Source organism: Vipera berus, assembly GCF_964194415.1.
Source record: "Vipera berus genome assembly, chromosome: 5".
Lineage (NCBI taxonomy): Eukaryota > Metazoa > Chordata > Lepidosauria > Squamata > Viperidae > Vipera > Vipera berus.
The window spans coordinates 42,139,078-42,158,645 of NC_138207.1; the positions used below are offsets into that span (position 1 = coordinate 42,139,078).

A 19,568-nucleotide genomic window follows, 5' to 3' on the forward strand; every position below is an offset into this window, starting at 1 on the left:
CCAGGTGCAGCCGTGTGTCTCTGGACGAAGAACTGTCAACGGGAGTACAAGCAGAGCACGACACCTCGGGGTTTTAATATCCTATAAAGCCGCGTTGCTCAACCTCACCATTTTTTAATACTCGGCGTTGAAGTCCCTAAACCAGGGGTCTTCAAACTTGGCCCTTTTATGACTTGTGGACTTCAACTCCCAGAATTCCTCAGCCAGCAAAGCTGGCTGAGGAATTCTGGGAGTTGAAGTCCACAAGTCATAAAAGGGCCAAGTTTGAAGACCCCTGCGCCTAAACCTTAAAAAGTTGCCGAGGTTGAGAAACGGTGCTATAGGGAATAGTGGTGGACGGACCAAGCTTCTGTGTGTACTCTTTGTACAGGAAGTTTCGCCATTTACTTAATCTATGGAAGGAAGGAGAAATTGTGTCACTCGCCCGAGTGTGAGTATTCAGTTCATCGGCCGTTGCCTTTAGTTCCTGCTCCTCTTGGTGTCCCTTATGAGCGGCGGCGATGCGGTCGTTGGTGGGGTTCTTGCTGGTCCTGGCAGCAGCCACGTCGGGCCTTTATTTGCTAACTGCCTGGTTGCCTAGAGGACCGCGCGCGGGAAGCGGGTGAGTTGGCCGTCTCCTCTTTATTTCGGGCCCGCTGTCATGCCGGGCGCTGGTGTCTCCAAGCGAGTTTTGGTTTAGCGGCAGTCAGGCAGCTGAGTTCTGCAAGCTACCTCAGCTCTCGGTGGGTCTCAGCTTTCAAAGGCCGAAGGTCTGGCTTTTTGCTGAAAGGGGCTAGTGACGTTGAGAACCGACTGGAAAATATATCGCCATCGAAATTTCGCAGACGTGGCAATGGTACTGCTGAGGACTTCGAAGTTGTTATGAAACCTAATCGCAATAGCGCGTTTATTTACAGTGATTTGACGACCCGGCTTTGAACGACGCTGTTTTTTGTCGAAAGGCGATTGAGTGATTGCAGTACACTATATCCTTCTGCTTTGTATGTAGCCAATAGATTTCCTCTAAGCTGATTTTAAAATGCTTTTAGCATAGTCTATTCAATTTTAGGGACGGGGTGGCTCAGTGGGTTAGGCTGAGCTTGTCCATCAGAAGGTCGGCAGTTTGGCGGGTCGAATCCCGAGTGCCGCGTAACAGAGTGAACGCCTGTTACTCGTCCCAGCTTCTGCCAACCTAGCAGTTCGAAAGCACGTAAAAATGCAAGTAGAAAAATAGGGACCACTACGGTGGGAAGGTAACAGTGTTCCGCGCGCCTTTGGCGTCTAGTCATGCCGGCCACATTTTTTTTAAATTTTATTTTAATTCCATTTATATCCCGCCCTTCTCCGAAGACTCAGGGCGGCTTACAAGCTTGACCACGGAGACGTCCTCGGACAAGCGCTGGCTCTTCGGCTTTGAAACGGAGATGAGCACCGGCCCCTAGAGTTGGAAATGACTAGACTAGCACGCATGTGCGGGGGAACCTTTACCTTTACCTTATTCAATTTTAAGGTATCTTAATTTGATTTATCCAGCAAGGATAGCCCTTTGTATTATAGTTTGAGATGTCATATATGTATGAATCTTGCTGCCTCACCTGGTCCATAACATCCTAAGGGAGAAGAGTAGTTGCACAATAAGAATTAGGTTTAGAAACACACCATCAAGTATTTCTAAAGATCCTCAGTGATTATTTCAGATACCTATTGCTTGCTGTACCTACTACCGGTAAGAGCAAGTTTCTCGGTAAGAGCAAGTTTCCCGTATAGAAGCACTGAATAAAAACAGCATATCTACTTACCAACCAACATCTTTCCTAAGTAATTTAAAAGTAATAGGTCAAGTCCAGCAAAGCAATAAATATAGAATGAAATAATCTTGGTGTTTTGTTTACTTTCTCTGAGAAAATCGAGAACATTTCCTACAATAGTTTCTGTAGGGTTTTTTTTCCCTTCCATTTAATTGTATCTGATTCTTGGAGATTACCTGGAACTTCTTTCTTTACCTCTGAAGTATATGCCACTTTTTTTTCTTCATAGCTCATCTTTTTCTTTCATATGGTATTTTTTTCTCTAAACTATACGACTTCTCTTAGGAAAAAAATGTTCAGCATGGCACCATTTAGGCCAGATATGTCAAACACAAGGCCCGGGGGCCGGATCTGGCCCGCATAGTGGTTTCATGTGGCCCGCGAAGCCATCCTGGAAACAGTGAGGGAACGGCCCCCACTGCCTTGGCCCTGGCCCAGAGACCCTCCTTCTGCCAGAGACCCTCAGATCTGTCCCACTCCTGCCCAGACCCCCATAGGCACCCTTGATGCGAATGATGTAGAGCTGGCCACGCCCACCCAGTAGGCCATACACACTCTAGCCACGCCCACCCAGTAGGCCACGCCCACCCTGGCCATACCCACCCGGCCCCCTGAGGGCAACCGCAATGCTGATGCGGCCCTCAATGAAATTGAGTTTGACACCCCTGATTTAGGCATACTGATACTCTTAAGAATTTTAAAAAGAATAATGTAAACAAATCTGCTAAATTTAAATGCCATTCAATTTGCATTGATTCTGGGGGTTTAGAAAATATTGTAAAAAATCTAATACAAGAAAGAATAGTGAACAAAAAGGAACAAAGATGGCAAAGATCTAACCCACATAGGAACAAACAAGAAGGGCTTCATGCTTGCCAGAAGCCTGGACAAAGAGCCATGACTTGAGAGCCCTTTTGATACACCAGTAGGGTACGGCCATTCGAATCTGTACTGCTACAACGAAAGCATGTTTCTGGGGTCCTGATAGATACCATTGTTTAATTGAAGAATCCCAGTACAAATTATCAGGGGTTAAGCTACTTTCCTAGAGAAAAGACTAGATTGTTGAACTACAGAAGTTTTTGTTTTCTCTTAAAATTCTATGGGTCGTTGAATTAAATTGATAGCAAAGATATTTACAATACACCAAAGAATTTTTTCAAGAAAATATATAATAAATTAACTATCAGAAAACATGTGATGTCTATTAACTTTGGTGTTTTTAAAAGGCTTCTAGATAGACTCCTGGATAATTGTACTATCACAAGCTGTTGGTAATAAAGATTCAACATTATATCTTGATTGGGTGCAGCATGTCTTCATATTTATTTATTATTTATTTATTTATTGATGGGATTTATATCCCGCCCTATCTCCCGAAGGACTCAGGGCGGCTAACAACAAAACATATAATAAGTACAGAAATCAAGATAAAAATAAAATTGAAATCATCTGTGCAATAAATTAAAATTAAAGAATTAAAAATAAATTAAAAATTCTAAATATAAATTAATTAAAATGCCTGTCAGTCCAGGTCAGCCTGGTGGAACAGGAGTGTTTTGAGGCCGCGGTGAAAGGATTGGAGGTTTTGGGCCATCCGAAGCTCAGGGGGGAGCTGATTCCATAGGGCTGGCGCTCCCACAGAGAAGGCCCTCCCCCTGGGGGTCGCCAGCTGACATTGCCTAGCTGACGGTACCCTGAGGAGGCCTTCTCTGTGTGAGCGTACTGGACGATGGGAAGTCGTTCCCGGCAGCAGATGGTCCTGCAAGTATCCCGGACCTAAGCCATGTAGGGCTTTAAAGGTAAGTACCAGCATCTTAAATCTCACCCGGAGGGCAACTGGTAGCCAATGCAGCTCACGCAGGAGGGGTGTAATATGGGAGTATCGGGGTGCTCCCATCACAACCCGTGCAGCTGCATTCTGCACCAGCTGAAGCCTCCGGGTGGTCTTCAAGGGCAGCCCCATGTAGAGAGCATTACAGTAATCAATACGGGAGGTGACGAGTGCGTGGGTGACTGTACGTAGGGCATCTCGGTCCAAAAAGGGGCGCAATTGGTATATAAGACGAATCTGTGCAAATGCCCCCCTAGCCACGACTCCAATATGATCTTCAAAACTGAGTCGTGAGTCTAGGAGGACGCCCAGATTGCGTGCTCTATCAATAAGAGTATACCAGTACCAGGAGAACAATAGTGTGAGAGAACTATCTCCTGCTTCCAAGAATACCAGAAATGTCTAATTGGTCACTGTAAGAAAGAAAATGCCTGACTAAGATGAACCTTGGTCTGAACCACAGGTCCGGAGCCGCATGTGGCTCTTTCAGCTGTCTCCTGTGGCTCCCAGTCCTATGCCATGTGCAGTCCAAAAAAAAAAAGTGGGACTAAAAAAGTTCAACCAATCAATTCAAATATGCAGGGTAGGTGCATATCTTGCCTTGGCTCCACTCTTCAGTCAAACCCTGTTCTGTGCATGTGCGCATGTATGCGCATGTGCACACATTTTTTTGCGGCTCCCAGTTTTTCCTTTTGTGAGGGAACCGGTTCCGAGTGGCTCTTTCACTATTTCAGGTTGCTGACCCCTGGTCTGAACCAATAGAGCTGTTCTTATAAGTATTGGGGCTTGTTGAAATGAAACAATATATGGCATGACTAAGCCACAGTTAAAGGAAGAACACATTGTTTAAAGGCACAATATAATTTTTGTTGTGTGGACATCACAAATTACAGAGCTTTTATTTTTTACATTTAAATTATAGTAAGGGTCTCATAAATTCCTTAGATGACTTGGAGACAAACTTAGTTTTTTTAGTGAAGGATGCAATTAGGTGGGGGAAAGATAATTATTTAGGTATCAGCGAACTAAAATGGACAGGAATGGGTGAATTTAATTCAGATGACCATCAGGTATACTACTGCGGGCAAGAATCCCTCAGAAGAAATGGAGTAGCCTTCATAGTCAATAAAAGAGTAGGAAAAGCAATACTGGGATACAATCCTCAAAATGACAGAATGATCTCAGTTCGAATCCAAGGCAAACCATTCAATATCACAGTAGTCCAAGTCTATGCCCCAACCACCGGTGCTGAAGAGGATGAAATTGACCGGTTCTATGAAGCCCTACAGCACCTTATAGAACTAACACCCAAAAATGATGTCCTTATCATCATGGGGGATTGGAATGCTAAAGTAGGAAGCCAAAAGATAACCGGAATAACAGGCAAGTTTGGCCTTGGAGTACAAAATGAAGCAGGGCACAGGCTGATAGAATTTTGTCAAGAGAATACGATGGTCATAGCAAACACTCTTTTCCAACAACCCAAGAGACGGCTCTACACATGGACATCACCAGACGGTCAACACAGAAATCAGATTGACTATATGCTCTGCAGCCAAAGATGGAGAAGCTCTATACAGTCAGTAAAAACAAGACCAGGAGCTGACTGTGGCTCAGACCATGAGCTTCTTGTTGCAAAGTTTAGGCTTAAACTGAAGAAAGTAAGGAAAAGCACCAGGCCAGTCAGGTATGAATTAAATCATATCCCCGTTGAATATACAGTAGAGGTGACAAATAGATTTAAGGAATTAGATCTGATAGACAGGGTGCCTGAAGAACTATGGACAGAGGTTCGCAACATTGTACAAGAGGTAGCAACCAAAACCATCCCAAAGAAAAAGAAATGCAAGAAAGCAAAATGGCTGTCTGAGGAAGCTTTGCAAATAGCTGAGGAAAGGAGGGAAGCAAAAGGCAAGGGAGAAAAAGAAAGATACGCCCAATTGAATGCAGAATTCCAGAGAATAGCTAGAAGAGATAAGAATGCCTTCTTAAATGAACAGTGCAAAGAAATAGAAGAAAACAATAGAATAGGGAGGACCAGAGATCTTTTCAAGAAAATTGGAGAGATGAAGGGAACGTTCAATGCAAAAATGGGCATGATAAAGGACCAAAATGGCAGGGATCTAACAGAGGCAGAAGAGATTAAGAAGAGATGGCAAAATTACACAGAAGAACTATACAAGAATGAGCTTAATGTCCCTGATAATCACAATGAGGTGGTCACTGACCTCGAGCCAGACATCCTAGAATGTGAAGTGAAGTGGGCCTTAGAAAAGCTGAGCAACAACAAAGCTAGTGGAGGTGACAGTATTCCAGCTGAGCTATTCAAAATCTTAAAAGACGATGCAGTAAAAGTGCTACACTCAATTTGCCAGCAAATTTGGAAAACTCAACAGTGGCCACAGGATTGGAAAAGATCAGTTTACATTCCAATTCCAAAGAAAGGCAGTGCCAAAGAATGTTCAAACTATCGCACCATTGCACTCATTTCTCATGCTAGTAAAGTCATGCTTAAAATCCTACAAGCTAGACTTCAGCAGTATGTGGATCGAGAACTGGTTATGATCTTTAAGTCCCTACATGGCATGGGTCCGCGATACCTCGAGGACCACCTGCTGCCGGCGTCGACTCCCCTCCGCCCTGTGCGCGCCCACAGAGAGGGCCTCCTCAGGGTGCCTCCTGTCAAGGAATGTCGACTGGTGGCCCCCAGGGGGAGGGCCTTCTCTGTGGGTGCTCCGGCGTTATGGAACCAACTGCCGGTTGAGCTCCGGATGGCATCAGACCTCCGATCCTTCCGTCGCGGGTTGAAGACCCATTTATTCGAACTAGCGGGTCTGGCCTGATGGGGGTACTTGGGTTTTTTATAGGTTTGTTTTATTATTCTGGTTTTAACTTGGGCATTAATTTAATTATCTTTTAATGTTTGTACTGTTGTTTATATTTATGCCCTGTGAACCGCCCTGAGTCCCTTTGGGAGAAGGGCGGTATAAAAAATCTCAATAAAATCAAAAATCAATAACTACCAGAAGTACAGGCAGGATTTCGAAGAGGCAGAGGAACTAGAGATCAAATTGCCAACATACGCTGGATCATGGAGAAAGCTAGGGAGTTCCAGAAAAACATCTACTTCTGCTTCATTGACTATGCTAAAGCCTTTGATTGTGTGGATCATAACAAACTGTGGCAAGTTCTTAAAGAGATGGGAGTACCAGACCATCTTATTTGTCTCTTGAGAAACCTATATGCGGGTCAAGAAGCAACAGTGAGAACTGGACACGGAACCACTGATTGGTTCCAAATTGGGAAAGGAGTCCGGCAAGGCTGTATACTGTCGCCTTGCCTATTTAACTTATATGCAGAGCACATCATGAGAAAGGCAGGGCTAGATGAATCAAAAGTTGGAATTAAGATTGCTGGAAGAAATATCAACAACCTAAGATATGCAGATGATACCACTCTAATGGCAGAAAGTGAAGAGGAACTGAAGAGTCTCTTGTTGCGAGTGAAGAAGGAGAGTGCAAAACTTGGGTTGAAACTAAACATTAAGAAAACCAAGATCATGGCATCCGGCCCTCTCAATTCCTGGCAAATAGATGGGGAAGAAATGGAGGTAGTGACAGATTTTATTTTCCTGGGCTCCAAGATCACTGCAGATGGGGACTGTAGTCAAGAAATTAAAAGACGCTTGCTCCTGGGGAGGAAAGCCATGGCAAATCTAGACAGCACACTAAAAAGCAGAGACATCACCCTGTCAACAAAAGTGCGTATAGTCAAGGCTATGGTCTTCCCAGTTGCAATGTATGGCAGTGAAAGTTGGACCATAAGAAAGGCTGAGCGCAAAAGAATTGAGGCCTTTGAACTCTGGTGCTGGAGAAGACTCCTGCGAGTCCCTTGGACTGCAAGGCGATCAAACCGGTCAGTCCTAGAGGAGATCAACCCTGACTGCTCTTTAGAAGGCCAGATCCTGAAGCTAAAACTCAAATACTTTGGCCACCTAATGAGGAGGAAGGACTCACTGGAGAAGAGCCTCATGCTGGGAAAGATTGAGGGCAATAGAAGAAGGGGACGACAGAGAATGAGGTGGCTGGATGGAGTGACTGAAGCAGTAGGCGTGAGCTTAAATGGACTCCAGAAGATGGTAGAGGACAGGAAAGCCTGGAGGAACATTGTCCATAGGGTCGCGATGGGTCGGACACGACTTCGCAACTAACAACAACAACAACAACAACAACAAAGATAATTATGAGAGGTGATTGGAAATTTTGCTCTTTACTGTTAGCATTACTAGGGTAATTCAACTGGAATTTTGGTCTATTTTCAAGTTTATGAAGTTTAATATCTATTGCTATTAGTTTGAGCAACTGTATTTCAGTGATTGTATACTTCCAATAGAGAGCCATTTTGGTGTCAAGTCATCAGTCTAGAACTCAGGAGAGTGAGTTTTAGTCCTATCTTAGGCATAAAGCCAGCTGGGTGACTTGGGCTGGTCATATTTGTCAGTCCTAGGAAGGAGGCAATGGCAAATCACTTCTGAAAAACCTTGCCAAGAAAACTGCAGGGACTGTGCAGAATTGGACATGATTGAATGGAAGGAAAAGAAATACTTGTAATGTTAATAGCTGCTTTTTCCCAACACAAAATCCAGTCTCCTATCTTTTTTTTATAGTCCTGCAGATATTGTTATTGTTAAAGATACATTTGTCTTGTCGGAACTAAAATAGTAGAAAATGTTAATATTTTGTTTTTAACATGACTTTTGATTTGATGTTTCCTTTTAAGCTCATTTTAAAAAACAACTATTATAAACATGTTAAGTAGCAAAAAAAACAACCAAATATCAATATTTGTAAGATTGAACTGATTTATTTTCTTGAGAGAGCTCCATGTTGCAATAAACCTGTTCATCTTCAAGGCTGATCTCATAATTATCCTCTGTTCCTTCTTTTAATCCAATCGTTGTACAACTAAACTAATTATGTTCTTTCTTTATCAGGTCATTAAAATTCCCCTCAGATCTAGAGGAACTACAAGAACTTGCAGAATTTCTACAGTACTACAATAAAGAGCACCATGCATACATGATTCTGCTTTTCTGTAGTGCTTACCTGTACAAACAAACCTTTGCCATACCAGGCTCTAGCTTTCTGGTATGTATATATGTCATAAAAGTCATAGATTGGTTTTGCAGCATGTTGCAAAAAAATATTCCTATACTTATATTGTTATAAAATTTATCCTTCCATAACACACACATTTTATATATATATATATATATATATATATATATATATATATATATATATATATATATATATATATATATATATATATATATATATATATATATATATATATATATATATATATATATATATATATATATATATATATATATATATATATATATATATATATATATATATATATATATATATATATATATATATATATTCTTGCTGCTATTTGTCCATTCATAGGAAAACCCCTTCAGAATATAATATGTGGATGTGTGAGAGAATGTTGTCCTGGGAGCCCTGAGTTTTTATTGTGACTTTTAGGAGGTGCTGTTTTTATTGCCTTGTGAACTGTCCAGGGTTGTGATTACAATATAGACAGCCGTATCAGTCTTAGAAATAAATGTTCCATCTTGCTGAAAAGTCAGAGAGTATATATTTTATATTATATATTTTATAAATGTATCTTTTAAGCAATCAGGATATACTGAACTCAAGGAATCACCTGTCAGAAGGTGGTAAAGTTAAAAAGTAGATACTTGTCATAGTATTTCCAGCCAGGCCTAAGCAAGCACAAAAGAGACAAAGAAGCAAGCTTTCTTTGTAGCATCTGTTGCCACAGAGCAGAATTTCAGATGAATCATAAAAATAATTCTCATTCCTTCTCTTCATCACCATGGCTTCAATCCAAGTTATGTTTTGTTGGCCTCTATCTTGGGGTTCATTAAAAATGGTTCATTATTCTTTAATTCTGAATTATTTCTACTGTTCCATTTACCATTTCAACCTGATGTAATGTGAGTTTTTTGAGTTAGCTGGGAGGTAGGGATGGAGGACAACCAGATCATTTTATTGAGGAACAGTAGAAAAATTCTTGGTGGAAAGTTATATAAATAGCACATTGAGGCTCATAATACAGTATACTGTATTATATTAAAAGTAGCAAATATCTGTGTTTTATACCCAGTTTATAGATTTGGCAGAGACATCACTGACCACTGCTATTAATAGTATGAAGTAAATGGACCAGGCAAGGCTGTCCTTACATTCTTATGGTTCATAAAGCCCTTAATGCTTTCCTCACAGTTTTTAATGGACTGGATCACTATCTAGTTTTGCTCTAACAGAACATCCTTGCTGGGGCTCTCTTTGGACCATGGATAGGACTTCTGTTATGTTCTACTCTGACTTCTGTGGGTGCTACTTGTTGCTATGGACTATCCAATATTTTTGGGAAAAACGTTGTTATGTACTATTTTCCTGATAAAGTCACCATGCTTCAGAGGAAGGTAAGAAAAAACTAATTACAATTAAATTTTATTTAGTAATGGGTAAGAATTGTATATAATAGAATTCAATGGTATATGGCTGCACCTAAAATATCTCAGTTTCAATTTCTGGCATTGCAAAGTAAAAATCCTATCTGAAAACTTGAAGACCTGCTCCTAGTCAGTGTACAAAATATGAAGCTAGATGGCCCAGTAATCTAGCTTGGCAGAAGGCATCTTGCCATGCTTCTGTGACCATATTCTAGCCGACAAAGTTTACTGCTAGTGATTTAACATGCATTGACTGAAGTTACATAGTTTTATAAGATTTTAACAATCCATATTATAAAGTTTTTAGTAATCCAAATTAGATGATTAAAAAAATGATTGAGAGCATAGGGCCACAAATTTGGCTTCTGTAGGCACTTCTTCAACTGAAACTTGTTTTGTGCAATTATCTACGTAAGCCAGGAAAAGATGCAATTTCTTTAGAATAGAATATCTTTACTGTGTTTGTGTATCTCACAGTGAAATTAAGTGCTGTCCACAGTGCACACTACACACAGGTAAAAATCACAAGTAAAACATACCTTATTTACACACATACTTCACATTCTATTCACCATTGTGCTGCCCCTAATAACTTGAATGTTGCACTATATGGAGTATTTAATGTAGTTACAGCTCTGGATAAAAACTATTTTTCAGCCTATTTGTCTTTGTTTTTATTATCTTGTACCATCTGCCAGATGGTAATAGTTCAAAAAAAAAGAATGTCCAGGATGAGATGAGTCTTTAAGAATGTTTTTAAGCTTTCCTAAGACCGTGGGAACTGTTATGGAATTTATTGTGCAGAGGTCTCCTTGTGCTACCAAAGAGTTGCACAGACAAGGAAGGGCACTGAGAGCAGTAAAAGTCACACAAGAATACACTGAGTTATAAAAACAAAAAGTAGTTTACTTTTGAGGTGGTGTAAAAACAAAAATGCACAGTCAAAAATAAACAGTCCAAGTAGCAATCCAAAATACAAAGTCTTCTTACCGGTCCAGAGGTCAATACACAGTTCAAGTTTACAACAGTAGTAAACCAACAGCAGAGCAAAAAACAGTAACAGTAGAGATCAGTGAATTCAGAGAGAGAAAGAAGCTACGTTCCTAGCTTCCTCTTATGGCCATGAGAACACTTACACACCCATTGGCCAATTAACTTCTTAAAGCCATAGCATTATGGTTAATATATTTTCAACCCAACATTGTAGGCTAACACCATATGCCTAACATTCTCCCCTTTGGGTAGAATAATATATAACTCTTACAATCTTATGCACATTCTTTCACAATTAGCATTGTGTTTCACAGCACTTTGTACCTTCGTAAAATGGTCTGCAATATTTACATCAGATGGACAATACTCTAACTGTATTAATTTATCTTTGACACATTGTCTGACATTTAAATAACGAAGATCAGTATGTTTAGATCTTGTTCTTACTGCAGCACTATTAGCCATCTTTATCGCAGCTTGATTGTCCTCATACACAATAAATGGATCATTTACATTTAAACCCATATCTAACAATAATTGTTTGTACACTAGCAGTTCTGTACATAACACTGATAGACATGAAAATTCAGCCTCCATTGTAGACAAGCTTATGTGCTTTTGTCTGATGGACTTCCATCCAATCAAAGAATCACCCAACATTATAGCCAACCCTGAGGTAGATTTACGAGTGTTTGAATCAGAGGCAAAACTCGCATCTGCATATGCAGTAAGGATTAACTCACGATTTGGCTCTAGATATAACGAGTAGTGAATAGTTTGCTTCAAATACCTTAATACTCGTTTAGCTGATTGCCAGTGTCTAACAGTTGGATTATTGTTGTACCTAGCTAATTGGTTTACACAGTAAGAAATATCAGGTCTAGTCCAATTACTCAGATACATAAGACTTCCTATCAAAGATTGGTACATAGTCTTATCAAATACAGGACTCTCCACATTAGTGTCCTTAAAATCCATAGCCATCGGAGTTTTAGCTGGTTTACACATTTCCATATTGTATCTCTTTAATAACTGAGATATCTTACTGGCTTGCGACACCTTAAAACCCCTATTTGTTTTCACAATATCTAACCCCAAATAGTGGCTTATTTCTCCAAGATTTCTAATTGTGAATTTATTTTGCAATCTTGAAATGATAGTTTGTGCTTCTAACTCAGTTTTTGTTATTATTGCAATATCATCTGTGAATAATAAGAGAAAAGATAATGCTCCATTGTGTTCTCTTCTAAACAAACAAGGATCAGCATTACTGGCCACAAAACCTAATGCACTCAACTCATTAACTATACATTTATTCCACTCATAGCCCGATTGTTTCAATCCATAGAGGCTTTTCTTTAATTCCCAACAATCATGGTCTCTATCACTGGTCAATCCTGGTGGTATTCTTAAATAAATAGTATGTTGCAATGGAGCATGTAGATATGCAGTTTCAACATCTACATGATTAACCATATATTGGTTTTTAGCCGCCCATACTAAAGCTGCTCTTAAAGTAGTTGCCCTTAGACTGGGTGCAAACACCTCGTCATAATCCTCAGTAGTTTGGGCAAAACCTTGTGCAACCAAACGTGCCTTATGGGTTACAGTCCCGTCTACACCTTTCTTTAACTTATATATCCATTTACAACCTATAGCTTGCTCACCAGGTGGCAGTTTTGCTTTCTGATAAACCTTAAGATTCTGCAAAGACTTCAACTCCCTGTTCATTGCAGCTTTCCAAGATGCTTGTTCCTTTTCAGGATACATCCTGATCTCATCATAGTTAGATGGCTCTACACTAACTTGACATATACTTGCTTCATAGCGATCAGGTGGATGTCTGATACGCGTTGAACGCCAAGGAATTACAGGGCTTTGAATTTCTGACTCCTTTCCTTCCTCTGATTCCTCTTTTATCTCCCCTATCTCCTCTTCATCTTTTATATTTACAGGAGAAGTATTATCATTACTAGTTATGTTATCATGGGAGTCCTCAAACACTAGAGGATCAGTATTAACGGTTACTTGCTCTAACCTATCCCAACCATCGTGCTCAAGGAATTTTGCACTCGCACTGTTATATACATTAGTTGTGCCCCGTTCCCAGAAACGATAGGATCTATGGTTAGCTTCGTAACCTACGAAGTATAATTGCCTAGCCCTATGTTGGCCTTTACTCCTGAGTTGTGCAGGAATGTGGACCCAAGCTGGGGTGCCAAATGTGTGCAGGTAATCAAGGTTTGGTCTTCTACCATGCCATATAGTATATGGTATTTTACCAGTAGAAGTATTAACAACTATATTCAGAACATGGTTTGCACATTTTGCTGCCTCCCCCCACAGTCTATCTGTTAAGCCAGAATCTCTTAACATCGTTCTCATCATGGCTTGTAACGTTTGCCCACGTCTCTCAACAAAAGCATTATGTTGAGGTCTATAAGGGGCTGAACGTTTATGCTCAATGCCAGCTGATTCTAGCATATCAACAAAACACTTATTTGTAAATTCAGTACCATTATCAGTAATTATGCACTGAACCTTTCTCTTTGTTTTTCTCTCCACGAACTTCAGCCAGTTTGCAAATTGTTGGAAAGTATCTGCCTTTGACTTAAGCAGATAACAAAAACCATATCTAGAGTAGTGGTCCAATATACTTAAAACATAACATGACCCTCCTAAACTTGGTTTCATGGGTCCAATTAAATCAGCAAACACAACTTCCAAAGGAACAGTTGTTTTGAAGCCGTTTATCCTGTTTGCAGGAGTTGCCTTGCTCTTTTCCTGATTACAGGCATTGCAATTCAAATACTTACTACATGGCTTCAGTTTAACTCCCTCTACTAATTCCACTGTTTTACGTAGTGAGTTAAAGTTTACATGCCCTAACCGCCTATGCAATAAATGTATACATTCATCATGTGGCTTCTTGTTCTCACATATTGAGTTAGCTTTAACTGTACTAACCTGGTTACTTGTGAGAATGAATAAACCATTTTTCAAATTAGCAGTTACACAGGTTCCATTCCTCTCAATAGTGCATTGCTCCCCTCTGAATGTTACCACAAACCCAACCTTAACCAATTCCCTTACAGATAACAGGTTGAATCTTAGTTTAGGTATATATAACATAGGTAACTGTTCATCAATGCATGGACAATAGGAATTACCTTCACCAGAGGCCTTCATCCTCCAACCGTTGGCCAGTGAAACATATTGGTTGCTGTTTTTCATAGTAATAAACCTCTTTTTCTCTTTAGTAATGCATTGTGAAGCCCCACTATCAACAACCCACAATTCATTATTTCTGGATGTTGGTTTACCAGAAATAGCCAAACCAATGCTCTTTTTAGCCTTCCCACTGCTATTTACATTCTGTTTTCTACCCTTTCTACAGAATTTGGCTATATGCCCTCTAGCCCCACAAGAATAACATTTCTTGACATTGTAAGCAGTGGTAAATTGCTGCTCCTCTCGTGGCTGTGTCTCTCTCAGCTGGTCTCTGTCACGCCTCCTTCTGGACTCTTCCAGCAGTCTCCCAGTAATGTTAGTCAATGTCAGTTCCTCTCTGGTCAGGACTTCCAAAGAAGAAACATACCCATCATAACTCTCATCCAAAGATGACAGAATAATGTAGACCTGATGCAACTCTGAAAAAATCAGCTCCTTTTCATGAAGCTCTTGAAAAGTTGCCTTCATGTAATTTAAATGGGTCAGCATATCTCCATTCTTCTGCAGACGAGCCCTAAACAGCTTACGCGTAAGGTGTATATGTGCACCCACACTGTCACGAACATAAAGCCTTCGCAAAACATCCCAACACCTAGCAGCAGACTCCTCACCACGAATATGGACAAGCTGCTGGTCATTCAGTGTTAGTCCAATAATGCAAAGAGCTTTCTCGTTGCTTCGTTTAAAGTTGTCTAACTTCTTTGCATCCTCTTCGTCATCTGGATCCCAAGCAGTAGTATCTGGTGGGTTATTTACAACAGCCCATAGTCCTTCCTTGCGCAAAAGCAAGCAGCATTTTGTGGACCAGGAAACATAGTTTGTCCCATCCAACCGGGTTATCCAGGAGATGCCTGACAACTGTTCTTGTGCCATTTTACACCAAATAGCTAACACAAACTCAGGTAGGAATACTGTGTGAACTTACTCTCAGTACAGGCCTGGGCCCATAACCAGTGTTATGGAATTTATTGTGCAGAGGTCTCCTTGTGCTACCAAAGAGTTGCACAGACAAGGAAGGGCACTGAGAGCAGTAAAAGTCACACAAGAATACACTGAGTTATAAAAACAAAAAGTAGTTTACTTTTGAGGTGGTGTAAAAACAAAAATGCACAGTCAAAAATAAACAGTCCAAGTAGCAATCCAAAATACAAAGTCTTCTTACCGGTCCAGAGGTCAATACACAGTTCAAGTTTACAACAGTAGTAAACCAACAGCAGAGCAAAAAACAGTAACAGTAGAGATCAGTGAATTCAGAGAGAGAAAGAAGCTACGTTCCTAGCTTCCTCTTATGGCCATGAGAACACTTACACACCCATTGGCCAATTAACTTCTTAAAGCCATAGCATTATGGTTAATATATTTTCAACCCAACATTGTAGGCTAACACCATATGCCTAACATGAACTATATAGTTAATCCCCCCGGGGTGTGTGTGGGGGGGGCAGCCAATAATCCTTTGCACGATGGTAATGACTTTAAAAAGTGTGCAGTAAAATTGCTGCATAGACTTATAGTAAATGTTTTTTGCTAGTATGGGCCTATACCTAATCAATAGAACACAAACAATAATACCATGGTAACTATACCTTCCACCAGCAAACTGTTTCTCTACTTTGTTTATGCCAGTGGAAAATGTCTGCTAGTCTTAGATCCTAACTAGTAGCCTACATTTGGAAGGACTCCTTCCAGTCATAGATGGGTCCAAGCTGCAGGAAAAAAACCCTGCCTTTAAAGAGCAGAAGGAAGTTTTCAGGCATTCTTCCTCCCTTCACTGTCTTTCCTCAGGCTCCTCAGATTTCAGAGAAGGGAAAATTACCAGAAATATAGTATTCTTCCCTCATCCCCATTCTCTTGTGGATGCCTTCCTTAAAAGAACAGAAGAGCTGAGAAATAATAAGTTGATTAATTGAATATTATTTAGAACATGTTTATATTACAGTACTATACAATTTTTGGGAGAAGAAAGCATGTGTGGAAGAAAGCAGTTTGATCATGTCTGGTTTTTATCTTCCTTTCACAGGTAGAAGAAAATAGACATTCCTTGTTCTTCTTCTTGTTATTTCTGAGACTGCTCCCCATGACTCCAAACTGGTTTCTGAATATTGCATCTCCAGTCTTGAACATCCATGTAACTCAGTTTTTCTTCTCTGTTCTCATAGGTAAGAACAAAAACAGCATATTTACATGCATATTGTTTAGTATTTTATTTGGTCTTTCTTCACTTTTGCATTATGCTTGCTTCTCATTATTTCTATTATTCAAATTCAGTGATTTTTTTTTTGCTATGGCAGTACATGTGGAATAATGGTATGGTTGCTTGTAGGTAAATGGTATGAATGGAGGAGATGGATGAATTAATGAGCCCATCTTCTCTCAAGTTTCTGGAGCTATAAACGTTTAGTGTTCTTTGAGATAAAGCATGAATTGAACTGATTCTTGAAGAAGAGATGGGAAGCATTTCTGCCTGGCTATTGCAGCTTTTCACAAATGCAGATAAGCAACCTCAGCTTCAACGGAACACACATTGGATTTCTTTTATACAAGTGTCCACTAGGCTGCAGAAAGCAAATACATAAATAATTTACAAATTACATAGCAAGAACATATTTTTGCTAGGGTTCCCTTATTTCCTTATATTTTACCAGAAAGTGCTAACAGAAAAACACTGATTTTTTTTGTTGAGCTCATTACTTCTTATTGTGAGAATTGAAAAGTATCTCCAATTTAATGCCATAATTTCAACAATTCTTAAAGTGATTAATAAAAACTTTATCAGTACCATTTTTATAATGTGATTTAAGATGTTAAACCAGGTTGCACAAACTGTAAAAAAAAAATATCCAGGTAAGCAGAAGTTTCCAGCTTGTTCATGTGTAGGGAACATCTATACATCAAACTTGCAAATTCTTTATTTTCTCCAATGACATTTGTAAATTTATGTTTTTTCTCCTCCATTGATGCTCATATCTATTCCCCTCCATTTGTATATTCAAGCCCTTTTTCTATTTGCAGGCTAGAACTTAAGAGTTTGTGAAATGTATACATTTTTCTAATCTTAGAATTTTCCTTTCACTTACAGGATTGACTCCCTATAATTTTATCTGTGTCCAGACAGGCTCAGTACTTTCACAGATATCTTCCCTGGATAACATTTTCTCCTGGAGTAACTTATTCAAGATGTTGGCTATAGCCACGATGGCATTAATCCCTGGGACTCTTATTAAGAAATTCAGTCAGAAATGTCTCAATTTAGACAAAAGTGAACAGAAAACTTACTTGCTGGATGGAAGAAAATACAACTGAATAAACTATCCCTAAATAGATATCACACAATGTGGAATTCTATTTAAGAGAGAATTGGAAAAATAGGTATTTTGAATCAGCAGTTCTGTTGTCATTGAACTTTGGACTTCTTATTGCTGTTTTAGGCATCCTGTTTTGTTAATGTATAAAGATGAATCTTTTAAATTACTTTTTTTTAAAAAGAGCTGAGACTGGTGTGTCCCATTTTATTAAATTACTTGTGATCCAGTTTATCCAGAAGTCAGAGTTTGAGGGACCAAATGGACCTGCATCTATTGGTTTGAGGAAATCTAAATCCTAGCATCACTGAGTAAGCCTGAAATTGCTTGCCAGGTGAACAGCATTTGTTTTGCACATTAAGCAGTTACAATGTTGTACTTGGGCCAGATATTGATTTGTTTAAATAACAGCAATGATGAATTGTGTTTCCTCCCAATGTGAGGAATGCAGTGAAGTTTTGTATTATTTTCTTTCACCAGTTGAAACATCACAGAGAAGAAAAATGATATACTGTAGAGGGTGCTACAGTCATGCAGGAATGGCTTGCCTCTTATCTTTCTCAGCATTACAATTTTTAATAAGTATTTTATGATTTCCTGTATAAGGTAACATGAAATGCCTGTGGGGTCTAGGAGACTTCAGATTAAGTCTCTGAGGAAATTTTCTTTCTGGCTCTATGGAAAATTGCATTTTTCATTTTTCAAAGTAAAATTATATTAAGCAAAAGTAATATTTTGAATATAATAATTGAAATTCTTATATTGTTTGCTCAGTCCAGTTTTCATAGTTGTGAAAATCCTCTTATAATATGGCACTTGTTCTTAATCCAAGTGTTAGTTAATGCCATTTTCCCCTGAATTTCCTATTTGAAAATGGCCTTGGTCTTGCTTGTCTCTGCATCAGACTGTGGCTTCAGAATGCAGGAAAGAGCCTTGTTTGGTCCTTTTTATACTACAACAAAGAAATGGATAGAAGACAAGGTGTTAATGAAATTGATAAGGGGTTTTTTTTTGCCTGATGTCTGCAGTGATGCAAGTTTGCCATTTTAGAAATCAAAGCAAGCAGAAAGTTGCTATACTCTTAAACCAGAGGTGGGGAGTAATGGCCCTTTTATGACTTGTGGACTTCAACTCCCACAACTTTATGACTTGTGGACTTCCTTGGCTGGCTCAGGAATTCTGGGAGTTGTCCACAAGTCACAAAGCGGCCATTGTTCCCCACACCTGCACTAAACAAAGGTCATATTGTATTAAATGTATCAGTCTTAGCAAACTTCTTAGGATGGTTGCTGTTGATTCTTTGTACATGTGGTATGCCAAGAAAACAGTAATAAAAGCTAATCTGAAGAATACACTGTGCAAGTTATAACTGATTATCTGGTTTGCATCAGCATGAGCAGCAATTCTATCTTAAGCACCTTATTTTTAATACTTCTTCCCATTATGGAAATCATAATCTGTTTATTTTCACAGACATTACATATTTATCAGATAAATGGTAGTGAAAATGGTTGATAGTTTGATGAAATGACTTTATGAAGTGCCATATGAGTCTGTATAGCTCTAACCAGGTCTTGATCAGCTCCTACCTTTCAATTGTGCACATTAAATAATGAGGAAAAAACACTGTTTGACTTTATTTCAAACTGCTCATCTTTTCCTTCAAGCAAGAAACAGTAGGCTGGCATGCAGGAGGCTTAATTTAGTTCCATCTGTATTATGTTGTAAGGCTGGCATTTTTACACTTTCAACATGTCCTCAGGAGGTAGCAGTAATAGGCTGATGTTAGAATAAGTACTCCTTAACAGAGGATATAGAGAGGAATATATTCACATTCATGTTGTCCTTTAGTAGCAAAGGACATAACT

At 39.4% G+C, this 19,568-nt stretch overlaps 1 protein-coding gene across 1 annotated transcript; it reads left to right on the top strand.

Annotated features, from left to right (window-relative positions):
- The first annotated feature begins 314 nt into the window (after positions 1-314).
- Positions 315-19,296, top strand: TMEM41A (transmembrane protein 41A). Its single transcript, XM_081328719.1, has 5 exons — positions 315-601; positions 8,615-8,768; positions 9,983-10,144; positions 16,419-16,557; positions 17,478-19,296. Exons 1-5 carry the CDS (start codon positions 501-503, stop codon positions 17,699-17,701), a joined length of 780 nt encoding a protein of 259 aa, XP_081184845.1. The 5' UTR covers positions 315-500; the 3' UTR covers positions 17,702-19,296.
- The last annotated feature ends 272 nt before the right edge of the window (positions 19,297-19,568 follow it).